Raw genomic sequence first — 17,696 nt, forward strand, 5'->3', positions numbered from 1 at the left:
TTCAGGAAGCAGACACCCTCTAGACCTTTGAGATTAGGCAAAACCTTCCTTTTTGATAAAGCTTATAGTTAGGGATGGCTCAGGTGACCCTGAAACATCCCATAATTATGCTGCTATAGGCCTAGACCGTCTGGGGACCTCCTGTGATGCACCTTTCGTCACTCTGAGTTCAGACTAAACATGGAGAAGCAGCATTTAGCTGTTATGCTGCAAACAAGTGGCACAAACTGCCAGTGGTGATTAAACTTTCACCAAATGTAGACATTTTTAAATCCAGGTCAAGAACATTTTCTCATGTGTCTATGCATGAAATATGCACGGTATCTGTTGCTTGTTTTTAACAATTTAAATTTTATTTCTTTCTTTTATATTAATTGATGTATTTTTAATGCTTCTTCCACTCGCCGCTGCAATGCTTTTATTTTATGTAAAGCACTTTGAATTGTTTTGTACATGAAATGTGCTATACAAATAAATTTGACGTGACTTAATAAAACTGACTTGAGAAAAAAAAAGAAGCAAGAAACGAGAGTAAACCCCAAGCAAAATGTTCAGTGTTTTATTTAAAAACTATAAACAGTCACCAAAGTAAATAAAGCCAATCTCTAACAGACTGTTAGGTCTATGTATAACCACACATCCTACTGACACCGCAGAAATGAAGATGGTTGGGTCGCCCCGGTCAGATGCTAATACGACAGGCAGTCAAATGTTACACAACACACGGTAGAGAGGACAGTCTGAGGACGTGAGCCGGAATGTGGCATGGTATTAAGAATGAAAAAATAGTACAATAAAACTCCACACTATATTAAGATAGAAAAAAGTAGTGAAGAAAATATCATACCTGCACGTAAAGCAAAGAACACAGGAGAAAACCTGTATAAAAACTCCATGTATTTAAACCAATTTACAAATACAAAAAAATTTTGGTACGCACACAGTGCACGTACAATGACAAAACGCTTACAGTGGATACATGTTCCTTGTGTGTGTGCACGCGTGTTGAGAGGGAGGGCGTGTGAGGGTAGAGGAAGGGAAGAGAATACCTTCAATATTTTTTTTTCTTCTACAAATTGACATGAGATATATTATTCCATACTCTTTCAGCCAGCAAAATGAGTTCTACAAGGTATTATAATACAAAAAATGTCACAGTTCCACAAAAAACTGTTTTTTTCCCCTCCCTAAGCTTTACAGCATCAGTACCTTTGCAGAATTATTTACAAGTTTTAAGTACATTCATCCACTGCTGAGTATAGAATCACATTAGATACAAGTGACCAGGGATCATTAAAAAAAAAAAAAAAAAAAAACCCAAAAAAACAGAAACGTACTATTTTATTAAATCCTGCCAACGTAATGCTTCTATCACTCCACAGAGCAAGTTCTCCAGTGGCTGCATTGGCATGAAAGGATCTTCTTTATATATATATATATATACACACACACGACATATTTACAGGATTCTTTTTTATTAATTGTAATGGTATTCATTTCAATAATAAATAAGTGAAAATATATTGACTCAAGTAAGAAAACCAAGCTACCGAGTTTCTAAAGACAAAAAAAAAAAAATAATAATAAAAAATATCTCTGTGCCAGTTGCCAGCCGAGTCCTGCACCCAACACATGGGACGCCTTCAGTAGCCCCGCCCCCAACCTACCCCACCCACCCATACTCTTTAAGTCGCCCACAGCTCACACACATTTCCGTTCACGGGATGATTAAGAAAAAATATATACATCTATAGATATACATATATACATCTATAGATATATCAAAACAAAACTTAAAATGTGCTCATGTTTGGGGTTTCGTTGGTGGAGTCCCTCGGGGAAGCAATCTCAAAGAGCTCCCCCTGGTGGGCAGCTGGTGGAAGACCCCCTATGCAGTTTAAAAAAAATAAAAAAAATAATTTCCTTTTTCTTGTGTGTAAATGGAGAGCGCGGTGGTTTGAAAACAGGTTGGCGAAGAAGTAGGTGAGGAATGAAAGGGAGACTGGTGGGAGGGGGTGGCGGGTGCAGCAGGAGGACGGTCTGCGTCCTGGTTCCAGACCTCTGCTCACACCCCCTCCCTTCGTGGACCTGCTACGGCTCAGCGGTGGCCTGCTCCTCTCATCACAGGAGAGGGATTGGGGCGGTAGATGTTGTCCTTTTGGCGTTAAGCCTGAAGCGAGCGTGTAAGTTCATAAAGGCATTTGGCGAGCGTGGTTGACACCTCCATGTTGCTTAGTGCGAGCACAGAGAGGTGCGTCTCATGCCTCTTTACCAACCTGAGAGTTGAAGAAACAAGAAAAATCAGCAAAAACTTTCAATCAAACATCTGGCAGTGACCAAAATAAGTGCATCGCCAACACAAACTGCCTTCATGTGAGCAGAATTAATAACATTTTGTTCATTTTTAAACTTCAAATCAGAACAAGTTGGGCAAGTACAGAAAATACAAGTTTTAGTTGTAATTCCGGGTCCCTCTACGGTGTAGGGTTGTTGTCGTCACGTTATCTTTCATTTAAAAGTTTTCAGTCCAGTAGCCGTGCCCTCATCTTCCTCAGCCATGCCTTTGGAATGTGTGCTGAATGTGACTTTGCATTGCTTACTAAGAGACGTCTGTGGAAAACAGGTGGCCATGAAGACAGCATGTTTCTATAAAATCTTCATTCTGCATTAAAGCCGTCATCACAGTACGGTTCTGTTGCAGTGCCGTCAGAGGGATCACGGGTTAAGGGCTGATTATATTTGCTACACTGATCAATGCGTGACTCAATGCATAGAAACACAATTTACAGTTACGAAGTGCAACAAAATTTTTTTTAAGTTCACTTAAATTTCTCTTATGGGGGATCAATTGTCCATCTTATCTTATACGAGCGCTTTAGGCGCACTCCACTTGCTTCATTCGCAACATTCTGCTAATTTTTATCTGATGTTTTTATAACGTATGCAGCAACTGTTTCTACTTGGGTTTTAATGGGTCGTGGTTACATACAGATGGACCTGCTTACATACTCGTTCTTGCTTTTTAGCTTTTCCAAACATGCTGCTTGTGCAGCACATGGCAGTATGTGCACAACTGGTCCACACAACACCATCGTGCCCAGTGTGCCAGCTGCTGTGACATCACTTGGCATGTGCTGCTGTTTGTGAGATCATGAATTGCGAGCAAAAAAGTGGCATTAGTTTATTTGATATACATTTAATTTTTTTTACCCAAATTCCCCTAAACGCAACTTTTTTTTCTTGCCTTCAAATTAAAGGTTTCATCTTGCCCCAACTTCTTCTGATTTGGGATCTTATTCAACCACCTTCAATCAGTCTTCACACACAACCAAATCCCAAACTGTGGTCTCCAATTTCCTTCAGTTCAGCAGGATACTTACATGCGACCACAGTCAGAGTGCTTGGCGATGTTCTTTAATGTTAAGGCAGCAGTTAGTCGTATGTGTTTGGTCACTGGTCCCTCCTTCTCATCCTAAAGGAGGAAACAGATAAGAGTTGTGGTTTTCTTGGCGTTTTAGTTAAGGAGAACACTGACTTATGAATGGGTATAACAAGAGGAACATGGAGGCCAGACAAGTGTCTTTTGTCAGAGTAGCAAATGCCATGGCTGTTCTACACAGCCTGATGACCAGTTACATGGGCGTCCTTTGCAACTTTTTTTTCTCGTCAACCTAGAAATGACCAAATTCCTTCCCTTCACAGTATTTCCAGTTAGTCCTGACCAGAGTGTGAACCACGAGGTGACGGAAAACAAGGGGCATTTATGCTATGAGAAGCTAACGTCCACCTCAGCCAACCAAGAGCTTAAGAAGTCCCACAACAGCTTGTCAGAAATGCAGAAAGAAATGGTGAATATAGCTGCAAGCAGCGATGTGGGGGTCCTAGCAGAATGGCACAATAGGGAAGCCTTGGGCTGCTCAGGAAGGCGTCACGAGTCCATGCAACAAGTTTGGCATCGATACATCAATGCATCGCAGAGATTTAGCCAAATGTCCCATTTGCGCGTCGGCGTAGAGTTTGATTGGCTGCCGCGGCTAAACGGAAGTGAAATAAAAGAATCCATCCATCATAACTTATGTGCGGCTTGGTCTGAAGATTGTATGTGCCAAGTCCCGTGGAGATTGGACAATCTCAGTTGCCTGAAATGCTTTTTGAAGGTTTTCGATTAAATTCAAAATGGCGGAAAATCCAACATGGCGCAGATGACGTCATGATATGCGTTGACCTCGTCTGCGTCCAGGGATTCCATTGGTACCTCATTTTTGAAATTTGGCCCAAGGGGTCCAAAAATATGAGCAAAAATGCATTTATGCTACATATAGCGCCACCTAACGGCCAAACGTCACCAAACTTCTTGGGCCTCTTACCGTAGCAGTCTTGAGTCTGTGTTATAAGTTTGACGTCATAACATTAAATGGTTGCCAAGATATGACCTCACTTCCGGTTTGGCGGCGTCAACCTCGAGTTTGATTGGCTTTTATGGAAAATCGGAAGCCTAATTAAAAATTCCACACGATAACTTTTGTGCGGCTTCGTCTTAAGAGTCTATGTGCCAAGTTTCGTGAAAATTGGACAATCTCTGTGACCTGAAATGCTTTTTTAAGCTTTTGATAAAATTCAAAATGGCGGAAAATCTAAGTATACGCAAATTGACGTCATATGGTGCGTTGCACTCGTCATGATCCAAGGATTCCAACGATGCCTCATTTGTGAAATTTGGACCATGGAGTCCAAAGTTATTAGGCTGAATGCACTTTGAACTTTGGCGTGTTGGTGGCGCTAGAAAGTAAGCTTATGGGGCATGAAATTTCTTGAGTTTTAATTTGGCACTTGGCTGATTACATGTGCTAAAATTTCACAACTTTTTACCATAGCGTTCATGGGGCTGCCATAGACTTCAATTGCAGAAGAAAGTAGCGGAATAATAATAAGAAAAGCTACTAACACAATGGGTTCCTGCAGCTTCGCTGCTAGGACCCCCAATAAGGGTCAGCCTGGCTCTACTCACAGTGAAGTCCCTGAAGACCAGGTTTCGGGAGCCTCTGCGCAGGGCCATGAGAGCTGCGCTCGGATGATTGACGATTGCTTTCGGTGCTCGTTGTGCCGGAGTGCTGCCTGCCACTGGTGGGGTCCTTCACAAGACAACAAGCATACATGTCACTGAATATATCTAGTTTGGTATCAGTTGAATGATTGATTGAGGAAGGTGTACATACTGGGAAGAAGTCTGATTGGGACTTTGTGCCTGCTGCTCCTCTATTTTGAGTGCAGCCAGCAAAGCCTCTCGAGAACAGTGCTTATCCTGGCAAAGCAGAGCGGAAAGAATTGAGACTAATCCTACACACTATTTTGTTATCATTTCGTGTCATGGCAATAAATCTGGTATAACAAGAACAAATAGACATTAAGAGACCCTGCTGAGACACAGGAGGGACTTTACCTGCAAATGTGTGATGAAGGACAGTCTCTGTCGGGGAAAAGGTTCACATCCCTCCCACAGACAATGCCCTCCATACACATCTTTTCCACCGTGTTTTGTTGCTGCGTGGTAAAACACTTGAGAGGGCGTTTCAAACCACCTACAAGACAAAGAAAATGGAAAAAAAAAAAAAAAAAAATGCAATGATAATCAGAGGAGGCTCAACTCAGCTAGAGTTCATTAAAAGTAGGAGAGCGTGTTTGGATGTCCCGTACCGTTTACAGGACTGCCACAGACACTTGAAGTTCTGTCCTGCTTTCCTGCTCGGCTCTGTGAGGGTCTGCTGTGCTGGGAGGTGTGGGCTGCGGCTGCCTGCCGGTGCAGGCTGGGAGACAGGGGGCGGGGACGGGGTAACAGTAGGCTGTAGAGAGAAGTGAGGAATTTGTATAAGCACAAAGCAGATGGAGACAGAGATAAAACTTTAAGTCAGGTCTTTTGTACACATGCTACATCCAAAGAATACCAGGACAGCGGCCTAGTTTATGAGTAATAAAGCAATATTAGAATCAATTGTTGGCTGAGATGTAACTAAGACCAGTCTGGTGGCAGAAGTTGTTCTCTCAGCTACTTTGCTGTAGGAGGTGGGTATCGGTGAGAGCCACATGGTCTTAACTGGCCTCACCTTCTTAACCTCCAAACATTTATGTTGGAAAATTACTCATACTTGTATTTTTGTTGCTCCTACAATCAGGCGTTTTGTACTAAACTAAATTTGAAGGTTTTCTGCAGCAGACAAAGAATCAGAAATGGCTTAACATTCCACAGCAACTCATCCTGGGTGTCATCGAGCACACTTTGATTAGAACTGACGATTAAAGCCGTCCATCCGGATCCATAACAATTTCATCCAAAGCTTGAGAGGCAGTTTATCTGTTTGACGATTTCGCTACAGCCCATGTCAATCAACCATCACTTACAACCGGTCTCACTGAACAAATCAAAGAGCCGTGATGAAAAACATGTGTTCGGTCTTACAATGACCATCTTAAACCTTCTATTATTAACAGACTAGATGTGTAAAACATCATGCAAGCTAAATTTTGACCCCATTTCTACCATTTGGGGCTGTTTTTATTTGTGCTATAGCACTAACCTGCTGTAAAACAATCAGATCAACATTTTATCATCACAATCGGAGTGCTCCTCTTATTCATTTCACTCAACCACTGTACCTCGTGGTCTTCTCAGCTAACTTTAACTTTAAATCAGCAGACGGAAAGGCAAAATTAAAACGCAGGGAATTCTCGACCAACCAGAAATGTTGAGGGCTGCAAGCCCCACCCAATGAGTTCTGGGTAATCCCAAAAGTACCGCTGCTCTACCTGGGTCGTTTTAAAAAGTCTCGCCCCCTGTTCCTGCAATTGAAATGTTTTCGATTCTACCAGCTGTCAACAGGACTAAGCCTCTCGAGGGTGATGATCATTTTAGTGTCTCATGTTACTTCACACACAGACTGGCAGTGTTCCTCCCTGCTGAAGGTTTAACAGTTAAAGATAATATGTAAACAGTGGGAGGGCGAATAAAACTGAAGTCACAGCATGTTGAATTTTGGGTTAATTGCTTAACCACCAAGTAATACAATTCATCTTGAGCATAAATGAATCCAGTTAATACAAATGTCTGTCTCAAATTGGTGAGCTGGAGTCGTTTAAATGTGTTAGACATGAACAGAACATTTACATTGCAAGTTCAGAAAACAAGACACAATGTCACATGACTTTCAGATGCAAATTCTCTGTTATTTACTTCCTGTGTCTGTGAGGAACAGTCAAAACATATTTTGTGGTAGACCAGACAGAGTCTCTCTACCAGAAGACAGAGTGGATAAATGTGGCTCACACACAGACTGACCCCACAGTGACTCACCGTTGTGCCAGCTGCCTGTGTGGGCAAGCAGTTCCTCTGCTGAGTGGCGTTCTCTATTGCTACTTTGGCTACTGTGCTTGGGTCTGTTCCTGCTGGCACCGCCACCATTGTAGAGCTGCTGCCGGCGTTATTGGGGTCGCTGATGGTGATGATCCGCACTCCCACTTTACTGGGGATCCCCGAACATGCTTGTGTGCTGCGGTCCTCGTTTTCGGCCGGCCTCTTCAGGCCTCGAGCCTCTGAGGCCACTCCGTTTGCAGGAGCGGCAGCAGGGCTCTGGGAGGTAACAGTGGAAGGGAACGAGGAGTTTGGGAGCAGTTGCTGTCTTAGCACCGGCGCGGTGTGGCCTGGCAACAAAGGTCCGTTGGTTAATTCCGAGGACGGCCTGTGGCCTACGGCCTGGGGTCCGTTGGCCAGGCGCTCAGCCTGCTGGGCTTTGGCAGTGTCCTGCTGAGGAGGAGGAGGACTGGGGAGACATGGGTCTGAGCTGTGACTCTTCTCAGCAGGGCCCACCTCCCCATTCCCAAAGTACTGTTTGGAAGCAATATGATTTGGAATGTTTTTGTTAAAATTGCCACCACTCTCCCCCCTATCAAAGTCACACACTCCATTGACAAGAGTCTTTTTGGGGTCCATGCTGCTCTCAAGAGGGGTGTTCAGGCCTGGGGAGAGAGCCTGCTTCCCATTAGCAGGATGACTCTCCGTAGCCGGGCCATTGAGTGCTCCCTGGCTGTTCCCTGAGTGGTATGGAGGTAGACTAGACTCCATGCACTTCCGACCGTTTAGCAGCTTGGCACCTGCCCCAACATCACCATTACTGGTTTTACCATTGGAGGAGTCTCCTTCTGCCATCGAGGAGTTCTCCATCACCTCTATCTTCCTCTCGTGGATATGCAGCCCTGTGGCATCCTTGGCCTCCTCCTCCTTTTGACAAATGATCTTGTCTCCTCTGAGTGGAGCTGGCAGTGGTGGTGGAGGTGGTGGACCTGCTGGGACGTGGTGGGGGACCGTTCCAGTAGGAAATGGGGGAGGGGGAACGCCCGGAGCAACAGTAGCAACGGCAGCAGTAGAGGTGGTGAAGCCAGTGTTGGGGACCACGGTGAATGTGACTTGTCCAGCACCTGTGGGACTCTGAATGATGGCAGTTCCCCCTGGACTACTCGTGGAAATGAGCTGGCCTGGCAAGAGCTGAACTGTCTGGAGGGCCGGAGCTCCTGCAGCAGAAAGCTGGCCGGGTACCAGCTGCACATTGAGCTGCTGAGGCTGAGGAGGATTCTGGGTACTGTAACCTGCCTGGTATATGACCTGTGGACTTGGGGCTATTGTATTGTTGGGAGGGGGCACCTGTGGAGCAGGCAGGATTAACTTTCCTCCAGGCGTAGAAGGCCCTCGCTTTGGAAGCAGTAGCTGTTTGATCAAGCTGGACTCAGTGGAGGTAGGCTGAGAGGGAGGAGTTTGGGAAATAATTTGGAGAGGCGGCGGTTGCTGATGCTGCTGCTGTTGATGCCGTGTTGTGGACAGTGCATGGCTGACAGTTTGACTGGGCTGGACCTGGGTATTAGAGTGAGAAGCAGGAGGTGGGCAGGGACTGGAAGCCGCTCCAGGCTGCCCTGCTATCTGGATAGTCTGGGTGCCGGGAATGGTGGAAGGGTTGGCAAGAACGATCTGGTGTATGGCAGGGGTGTAGGATGTGTTCTGCTGGGGATTGGGACCGACTATGACGACACTCTGCGCCTGCTGCTGAGGCTGCTGGCTGGGAGGAGCTATCGTGGCTACTGGTCCACCTGACTGGGTGGGAGCTGGTTTGGGGGCAATATTCTGAAATGTGACACGTGACCCCTGGGATGTGGGCGCTCCTGCGACACCCAAGGGCTGACCGCCCCCAACCTGGATGGAAGAGGAGGGTGCTGATGCTGCAGCAGCACACTGAGGGTCTACCTGGGAAGCTCCAGCCTGAGATCCAGACACATGAGGGGTTTGAGGCAGAGGTGGGTGCTGGGTGATTGGAGGACACACGCCTTGCACCCTGGCGGTGAGGATGTGGCCTTGTGGTACCGGCTGAAATAGCGTGACAGGCGGCCCCGTGGGGAGCATGGGGGAGTGTTGCTTCTGTTGCTGGGACGCGGGGTTCTGAGGACTGTGGTTCTGGGTGGTAGGAGCAGATGCTGGAATCTGGACCACTGTAGCGGATCGGAGCTGCTGCTGTGCTGCCAGAGGATTTGGTGATAACTGAGGAGGCACCGGATGACGGGGAACAGTCGGGTGGATTCCCTGGGGAAGCTCCTTTGAGGTCGAGGCCATGGATGTGCTGGCGACAACGGTGCTGAGGCCCCGGACAAACTGTGGTCCAAGACTGAGCTGTCCAGAAGGCAAACCTGGGGACACAGTAACACGAAAGTGCAGTTTAGGAACAAGATGCAACTTAAAGCGTATTTATAAAGAAGCTGTTTAATCCTCTGATACTTTGTTGTGATACGGTGAGGTTTCATTTTTTACATCCGTCCACTCATTGGAGCAACACTGGTGATGATTTTACGACCACAGATGCTACAATATCATTCGTTTGAGTGAACAATAAAAGCAACTGCCTCCAGCTGAAGCAGGTAAACTATGAGGGAACATTAAGAGTGAACAAGCGGCCAATAAGTTGGACCACCCACATCATACAAGCTGGATGCGAACTTCAAGGGGAAAGAGGATTTACAATTTTTTTTATCTTACAAACTGAAGGGACACAGGTCGATGACAACCTGGGTAGCGTCATATTTTTTCAATTAGACTACTAATCCCCTTAATCAACGCTGATGGGTCATATTTTGTGAGTTTGGTCCTTTTCCTCCCATTCAGTCCGAGCTATGACTGAATGGGAGGAATGTTAACATGACTCTCGGCCCGTGTACTTCAGCAAAAAGTGTCTCATCAACTTATTAAAGATTTAACAGGTCGAGATTTCTTTCTGTTGTATCAACTGCAATAACACAGCACTCAGATTCAGGAATTTCCACTTTCCTTCTCCCTTTGATCGTTTCCTTGGCATGTTTTCTTCTGTAATTAGTTCAGCCATCTTTGTCTCAGTGGTACCAGCTCTGCTCCTTCTCCAAAATCTTGCCTATATCCTTCAAAGTATCACTAATCTGCTGCGCCTTTTGTGATTTTTCACAGATTGACATTCAGACCGTGCCTGTCTTATTAACCAGATTTTAGAAATGGTTCTACCAACAGAAAAAGTCATGAGCAGAAAATCTCCTAGCTCTACCTGAAGGTGGGGCCTGTGGGTTTCCTGGCGCTTCATGTCGAGCTGCTGCAGGACTCTGCTGTTGCTGCTGGTAGTACAGCTGGATGGGCAGAGGGATCGCCCTTCGCCTCAGTCCTACCAGGAGGATCTGAACCTGGTTGCTGACTTTGGCCTCGTCTTGTCGTCGCATTGTGTGGTTGGGGAACACCGTCCTGTGGTGGCGAGAAAGCGATCGTCACAAAGGGGAAATTACTAACCACATATGCAGACTTCAAAAGATAAGATAAACCTTTATTGCCCCAAAGGGAATTTGTCTTGTACTTGGAAGCAACATACAGTATAGCACAAACAGCACATACAGAAAACACACAAGACGTACATATGCAGACAAGACAGAATAACAGACTAATAAATGGTGCTACAACTGATTTGTGAATTAGCTGCAAGACCATTGACTAAAACAACAAAACTCTGAAAGACTTTCAGGACTGACCGCAGACATTTGAGGAAGCCCGTGGAGTTCAGGATGTTGCTTCGTCCCATTTTGCTGCATGTGGCGAGGTACTCGGAGTACATTTCTGATCGAGACACGGAGCCCTCGGGGTTCGTCTCGAAGTGTGCGTTTAGCCTGTGGGTAGAAATGCAGACGGCTTACAATGAAAGCAGACAGGAAGCCGACATCATCTACAGACAATTAATCATGCCTGGAAATAAATTTAACTCACCACTGCAGCGTAAACTTCTCCCCATCGAGTTCAACGATACCAGGAGGTGGCTGGGAGGACTGAACTGGAGCTCTTGCTACTAAAGGAGACAAAAAGAGGAAGAACACATTAAACAAAAGGAGAAAAAAAAACATCTGTAGAATTGATTTGATGCTAGAAAACGGAGACAAAACTGTTCACTTTGCTTCTGAAGTGCTCCCCAGCTGTTCCACTAGGTGTCAGCAAACTAATAACTTTACATAAGACATTGACAACTCAGCACAGTAACGGCACCTCTGAGGTTGGGAGGTTTCGCTGCTCTGGGGAGTCACCTGCTGATTAATAAGCTTCCCTTCTTTTGTCTTTGAACCAGCTGCTGTAATACCGTTTTATTCCTCCATAGGAAGTCAAACAGATGCAAACACACAGCAGGGATTTCAGCCGCAGGGCTCAATGTTTGACTGCTCTGTGGCTCAGCAACAGGTGAAAAATGAGCCAAAGTCCTGCAGTGATGAATACATTTCATCAGACCCTTCAGTCCTTTCGCCCTGTCTGGTGTAGCAAGCAGCTTCTCATTCTTTAAACAACCACAACGGAAGATTCGTCCTGCGGTTGTGGAAAAGATGTTACTCTGGTTCTAAAGGGTCAGATTATTGGTTTTCAAACAAACAAAACAACAAAGGAGACTGTTGAGAATACTAAAACTGGGCAAAGAACATCATGGATCCCAATAACAGAACTCATGGGAATGTGTTACAGTAAAAGTACAAGAGATTCCATACACAATGTGAGGAGGGCTCAAAGTATTGGGTTTAAACCGCGGTGAAGCTTTAAGAAAAACACTTGAAGCTTATCGGAAAAAAAGGAATTCATTTTGCTAAGTAGCATAAAGAATGGAGTCTGAAACTCTTTTTATCGATCTAGTGATGGGCGCATCGTGCTTACCACACAACCCTGTGGGGGCAGCAGTATGATCTTTAGTTGGTCAGGTCGATGTTCAGTGAGGTTATGTGCTCAAAAAACGAGGTTAGCGGACTATGTGAATTTAGCGAATGGCTGCTTCAACAATTGATATTTTCCTTCCCTAAAGACATGGGCATATTCAAAGGATTCACACAATATTCCAAATATTCCAGGAGTCATCAGGCTGTGAAGAGTGGTTCAGGCATCAAGGATCGGACACCAGAGTCCAGACCTCGAGTCGATGCTCACCCGGTGCCGTTGCTCCCTGCACGGCTGCAGGAACCTGCTCCACCAGCTGTGGTCGGACCTCTGCCGCCTGGTCGGCGTTGGCCTGATGCTCGATCAATCTTACCGCCGTCAGGGCGTCGGGTCCGAACGTGTGAAGGTCTACCGATACTAACCGCACCAGCAGGTCTGAACATGGGAGGGAGACACACAAATGCATTCCACCCGTTTATCAGATCGACTGAAAGGGGCAGTACTTCAGTAAATCTCCAAGGTTTGTTTTAAATAAACGTGAGATTACAGCAGGGTCATACCTATGCTGCGGTCGACGGAGGCGATCTTGCTGCAAGGAATCTCTCCCAGCTGGGCCAGCAGGTATAAGACCTCCAAGGAGGCCATAAGGAGCATGAGGTCAGGCAGGGTGAGGAGCATCATCACCTCCCTGTACGACTCCTGGTCCACATACTCGCAGATTAGCACGCCGTTGTCATCCGCTTTGCTGAGGTTACCCAGGATCTCCATGGCTACAGGACGCACAGACAGAGACTCATTTAATTTGACGCCCAATGCACTTGGCATTTCCCTGATGAAAACTGCCAGTGAAAACCCACCTCTCATTTTGAGGAACCTGTCCCTGGACATCAAGCATTTGGTGATGGTGTGAAAGATCAGGTGCGTCGTCCGAAAGTCTACAGGATCCAGCTGGAGCTGACAGGAAATCACAAGATTTACTCAAAAACTGTCACATTGTCTACCTCAGACTGTACAAGAACCACTGTCGCACCTAAACGACACAAAAAGAACGGCACACTGGAACTGGATGAGCTATAACTGTGTAATTGCAACATTTTTACTGTGATTTTACAGGGAAAAAAACATATGGAATGACGCCCCTTTAGGTCTGCATTTGTCACAACTTTAAAGTGATATTAACTTCTATTTGTACTCTGCAAATCAAATTATATTGAAAGTGGCTTAACTTTACTCCTAACTTGCCAGGGTTAGAAGTTAAACTTAAAGCCTTTTAAGAACTGAGATGAAGAAGCAAAAAAAAAAAAAGAGTGACCCCCTGGTTTTGATCATGAATTTTAGTGGCATAAAATCAAGTGTATAAATATCAGGAAACATGATGTCTGGCCACGTGTGAACGTCCGTGGTCCACAAATTCTTGCAATGGTTGCAATGATTCCTGTCGAGAACAACAGCTTTTAGTCGGACATAAAATTCACTACCAATACAACAAATGGTTCAATGTTTTGGTGCGTTAGTCTGGTTTTGAGAAACTCCAATTTATATGATTTCAGTCCGACTAACATGTATTTAAAATGACTACCACAGAACAGTTTGATTAGCTCAAACAAAAATACTATACTTTAGCATTTCTTTCTTTCTTTTTTTTTTTTAAATAAATAGGAGTGGAAAATACATCTCACCCTTGTGGTTATCAGATTTTCAGACCAAAGCTACAAAATCCACCTTTAATCGGTGTACTGGTTGAAAAAAGCTAGTGACTTTAAACAAGAGTTCCGGATGTCATCACTGAACCCCATAAAAGCTAAAACCAGACCCACCTCAGCAGCCACGTTGCCCAACGTGTCGAGTCCAAGCTGTCGGAGTGAGATGAGGTTACAGTGGGCACAGAGCAAAAGGAAGCGCAGGCACGTTCGGTTGGCCGCCAGCAGCTTGACATTGGCCTCTTCAAAGGAGAGGTTTCGTAGGATGACGGCAATCTGCAGCACACGTTGGGCCTCCATGTCACTGATACCCGAGTTCCGAGGCGGATGGAAGAGGCTCTGCCACGACGTACACGTCGTAACATCTAGGAGAGAATAAGAGATACCGCTTAGAGCCAGAGTGGGAACACACACTGTTCGGCTGGGATTAACATCGAACCCAGAGTTTGCACTTAAGAACTAGAGCTCTCCTTGTCAAACAGTACAATAATAAGAATAAAAAACAACAAAGAAAAAATCCAAATGACATATAATGTTATCATTTATCGAATAAAAACTATGCTAAAATGCAGAAGCATGGGAAGTCCACCCAACCTTAAGCAGCAAAAACCTGAAGTAATCATTTTCTGTACAACGTTTGCAGTCTCTCACATCATTGTGGAGGAGTTTGGTCCACTCTTCTTTACAATGTTACTTAAATTCTTTGAGATTTGAAGGAATTTATTTATAGAAACGTTCCAGCACAACATTTCAATCAGGTTGAGGTCTGGACTTAGACTGGACCATTGCAACATCTGGATGCTTTTCTTTTTCAGACATTTTGCTGTAGATTTGCACTGTGTTTGGGATCATTGTCCTGTTGATGACCCAGTTTCAGCCAAGCTTTAGCTGTCGGACAGATAGCCTCACATTTTACTCGAGAAAACTTTGGTATACAGAGGAGTTCATGGTGGACTCCATGACTGCAAGGTGCCCAGGTCCTGTGGCTGCAAAAACGAAGCCCAAATCATCAGCCCTCCACCACCGTGCTTGACAGTTGGTATAAGGTGTTTGTCCTGATATGCTGTGTCTCCACTTTGTTCTGGTCTGTCCAAAGGACATTGTTCCAGAAGTCTTGTGGTTTGTTCAGATGAAACTTTAAAAAGAACACAGCAGCACAGCTTAGGTTTGTGGAGAGAAGATTGTTCTGTCATGAACTTTAACATTTAACATGCTAACTGAGGCCTGTAGAGTCTGACATGTAGCTCTTGGGTTTTTTGCAGTTTCTCTGAGCATTACACGGTCTACCACAACTGCTTCTCTAAGATCATTGTTGATGTCTTTCCTCCTTGGCATTGGTGTTAACACACACCTGAATGTCTCTGACTTCTGCTGCTCACATTGATGATGATCAATTAATCGGGTTCATTTAATTACCAGCACTCGGTTGCTACTTGCCTTCTTAATTCAAATAGAAGCAGTAAGGGTGGACTTAAGTTTTTCGCCACTCTGCTTCTATATTTTGGCTTAGTCAAATAAATAATGACACATGTTATGTGTGTTTTTTTTTTTATCTGAGGAGCCCTGGTAAGAACCAGAGGATTTTTTGTTTTTGAAATTTTTTTCTGAAATGTAAATCCATAAAACTCAAAGACGGTGTAGTTTATCAGACGTCTGTAAATCTATAACAGTAACAGTGTGTGATCCACTCACATGAGCATGTCACAGTATTTCAGGCCATCAATAAATGCCCTGTGGGTGGATGCACCTCTTTTTTTGGTCACTGAAGCTTTTAGGACCAACTGTCTTTACCTTGTGCTGGGTTGCTCTTGTCCCAGATCAGCTCTCTGACTTCAGCGTCCTCCACTACCTCTTTCCAGAACTGAAAAGAGAAACACAAGCTGTTAGCAATGCATTTGAAACCATGTCAACAGCAGCCAGGTTCAGCTCAGGGAAGTGTCAGAAGGTGTGATCGGTTACCTCATTGTGGGCAAAAATACACGCTCAGGCCAAGTTGTTTTGTTTTAGTCTCCATTTAAAATCATTCATGAGCCGCACTATGTGGGCCAAAGGGAAACTACATTTACACTACACTGTATACTACTATATATGGCTGTATTGACAAATAAATTCTCTTGAGTCTTGAATGAGTCATTCGTACTGATAGACAGAAAAAACACTTTAAAAATACACCCATTAAAACGTCATAGAAAAGCAGACAGTCTTCAGAGCAACTTCAATTATATTGATTGTGCAATCTGAAGTGGAGGCCAGCCTCCCTCTGGATAAAGTAGATCAAAGCCTTTTCAACTGGACGTAGACTGTGAGCGTTTTTATTGACCGTCTGTCACCTCTGACCTCCTGTCGGAGCAGCGCTAACGTCCTTACGATCGCAGATGCATTGAAAAATATATAATGCATTAGCCAGAATGCCACTATTATATAAGCATCCTAAATTGAGTGAGATTGAAGTGATTTGACCTCCACTCTTGAAAGATTCTTCAGAGGAAAGAGCAGAGCAACTATGCATTTCTGCCAATACTCAATCTGTAAAGAGTGACAGACACGCAAAAAATAAAAAAAGAATACTTTACCCTGACAAAGTCTCGGGAGGTTTTCTCCTTCCAGTCCGTCCCGAACACCCCAGAAAAGCTGCCAAGAGCTAGAAGGAAACAAAGGGAGGGATTTAACCAGATTTGAGCTCTGCTATACTTTTATCTTCTTCTCCTGTTCGACAACTCCCCTTTGACTAAATTATATTCACTGGGTACTAAAAGAATAGAACCTTTGATGATCGAGCAAAATGGGGAAAACATATCTGTTGCGTTGTGCCATCAAAAGAGGAGTTTTCTGTGAGGCTGCACAATCAAACTAAAAACATGTTACCAGACTCTACAGAGCTGCTGTCTTTGCTGGCACAAGTTCTAACTAAAGTGAAACATCACAGTTTCCAGTCCTGCTGTTCAACATGTGAAACAAAGGGTGTAATGTTGAGTGAGGCTGGGGACGTACAGTCGTCGAAGACGCCAGCGTGGGCCAGCAGCAACGTGACCAGTTTGGGGTCCTTGTCCAGCTGCATGGCGTGCTTGCTTTCGTTGGAAAGCAGAGTGCAAACGTTAACAGCAAAGTCCACTTCGTTGGGTAGGCCCGAGAGGAGAGACAGCACCAGTTTGTTGTAGTCGCACGGCTGAGTGAAATCCGTAGACAGTCCATAGCTTTGGCGGAGATAGTCTGAGAAAAATGGGAAAAATAAGCCAATGAAAACAAAACAGGCATTTTAATGGTGATCAAAAGGTAACAAACACCTGTTTTCTGGGAAAATTCCACAAGAACAGCGACTGGTAATACAAGACAGCCAAAAAATGATGTGATTAAACAAGAAATGCATGTCATAGAAAGGGAAACACGCCAAGGCACAAATGACACACATAATGTTCAACTTTACTTTAACTGGAGCTGCTCAGTGAAATCTGCTTTTAGTATAAATCTGTTTGATGAAACGTCTGCTGTCTGACTGAAGAACAACAACATTCCCCAACTTCTAATTGCATCACACTGGCATTGCTTCTATGGTGGGTTCTTTAGAATTAAAACGCCACTAATCAGAAATTCTAGCTGTGTGGGAAAACAGCCGGGCCTTTAATGTAAGAAACGAGAACATTTCAAAGAGAGATGATCCCGTGAGTCAAAGTGAAATCACTCTGTTCTCAAAGACATGTGATTCTTCCCCTCGTTACAGCTCGATTTGCTGCAATCAATCACTCTGCGCGCATAAGTATAATTTTTACAGA

General features: G+C 44.6%; 1 protein-coding gene across 3 annotated transcripts in view; it reads right to left on the minus strand.

Annotated features, from left to right (window-relative positions):
* Positions 1–545: 545 nt before the first annotated feature.
* The window catches only part of arid2 (AT-rich interactive domain 2), a 33,327-nt gene continuing 16,176 nt past the window's right edge, over positions 546–17,696 (minus strand). For 2 of the 3 annotated variants that reach the window (XM_075472188.1, XM_075472187.1), the window contains 17 exons: positions 16,918–17,136; positions 16,500–16,567; positions 15,718–15,787; positions 14,044–14,291; positions 13,084–13,180; positions 12,787–12,996; positions 12,497–12,661; positions 11,306–11,384; positions 11,074–11,208; positions 10,602–10,792; positions 7,346–9,720; positions 5,695–5,840; positions 5,441–5,579; positions 5,217–5,302; positions 5,009–5,132; positions 3,381–3,472; positions 546–2,276 (listed from right to left, as the gene is read on the minus strand). In XM_075472188.1, coding sequence (XP_075328303.1) covers positions 2,165–2,276; positions 3,381–3,472; positions 5,009–5,132; positions 5,217–5,302; positions 5,441–5,579; positions 5,695–5,840; positions 7,346–9,720; positions 10,602–10,792; positions 11,074–11,208; positions 11,306–11,384; positions 12,497–12,661; positions 12,787–12,996; positions 13,084–13,180; positions 14,044–14,291; positions 15,718–15,787; positions 16,500–16,567; positions 16,918–17,136 — 4,556 coding nt within the window. In that variant the 3' untranslated portion in view covers positions 546–2,164. The remainder of the gene's footprint in view (positions 2,277–3,380; positions 3,473–5,008; positions 5,133–5,216; positions 5,303–5,440; positions 5,580–5,694; positions 5,841–7,345; positions 9,721–10,601; positions 10,793–11,073; positions 11,209–11,305; positions 11,385–12,496; positions 12,662–12,786; positions 12,997–13,083; positions 13,181–14,043; positions 14,292–15,717; positions 15,788–16,499; positions 16,568–16,917; positions 17,137–17,696) is intronic. The other variant, XM_075472189.1, reaches the window with a different exon arrangement.

The sequence above is a fragment of the Odontesthes bonariensis genome, chromosome 8, assembly GCF_027942865.1.
Source record: "Odontesthes bonariensis isolate fOdoBon6 chromosome 8, fOdoBon6.hap1, whole genome shotgun sequence".
NCBI classification, from domain to species: domain Eukaryota; kingdom Metazoa; phylum Chordata; class Actinopteri; order Atheriniformes; family Atherinopsidae; genus Odontesthes; species Odontesthes bonariensis.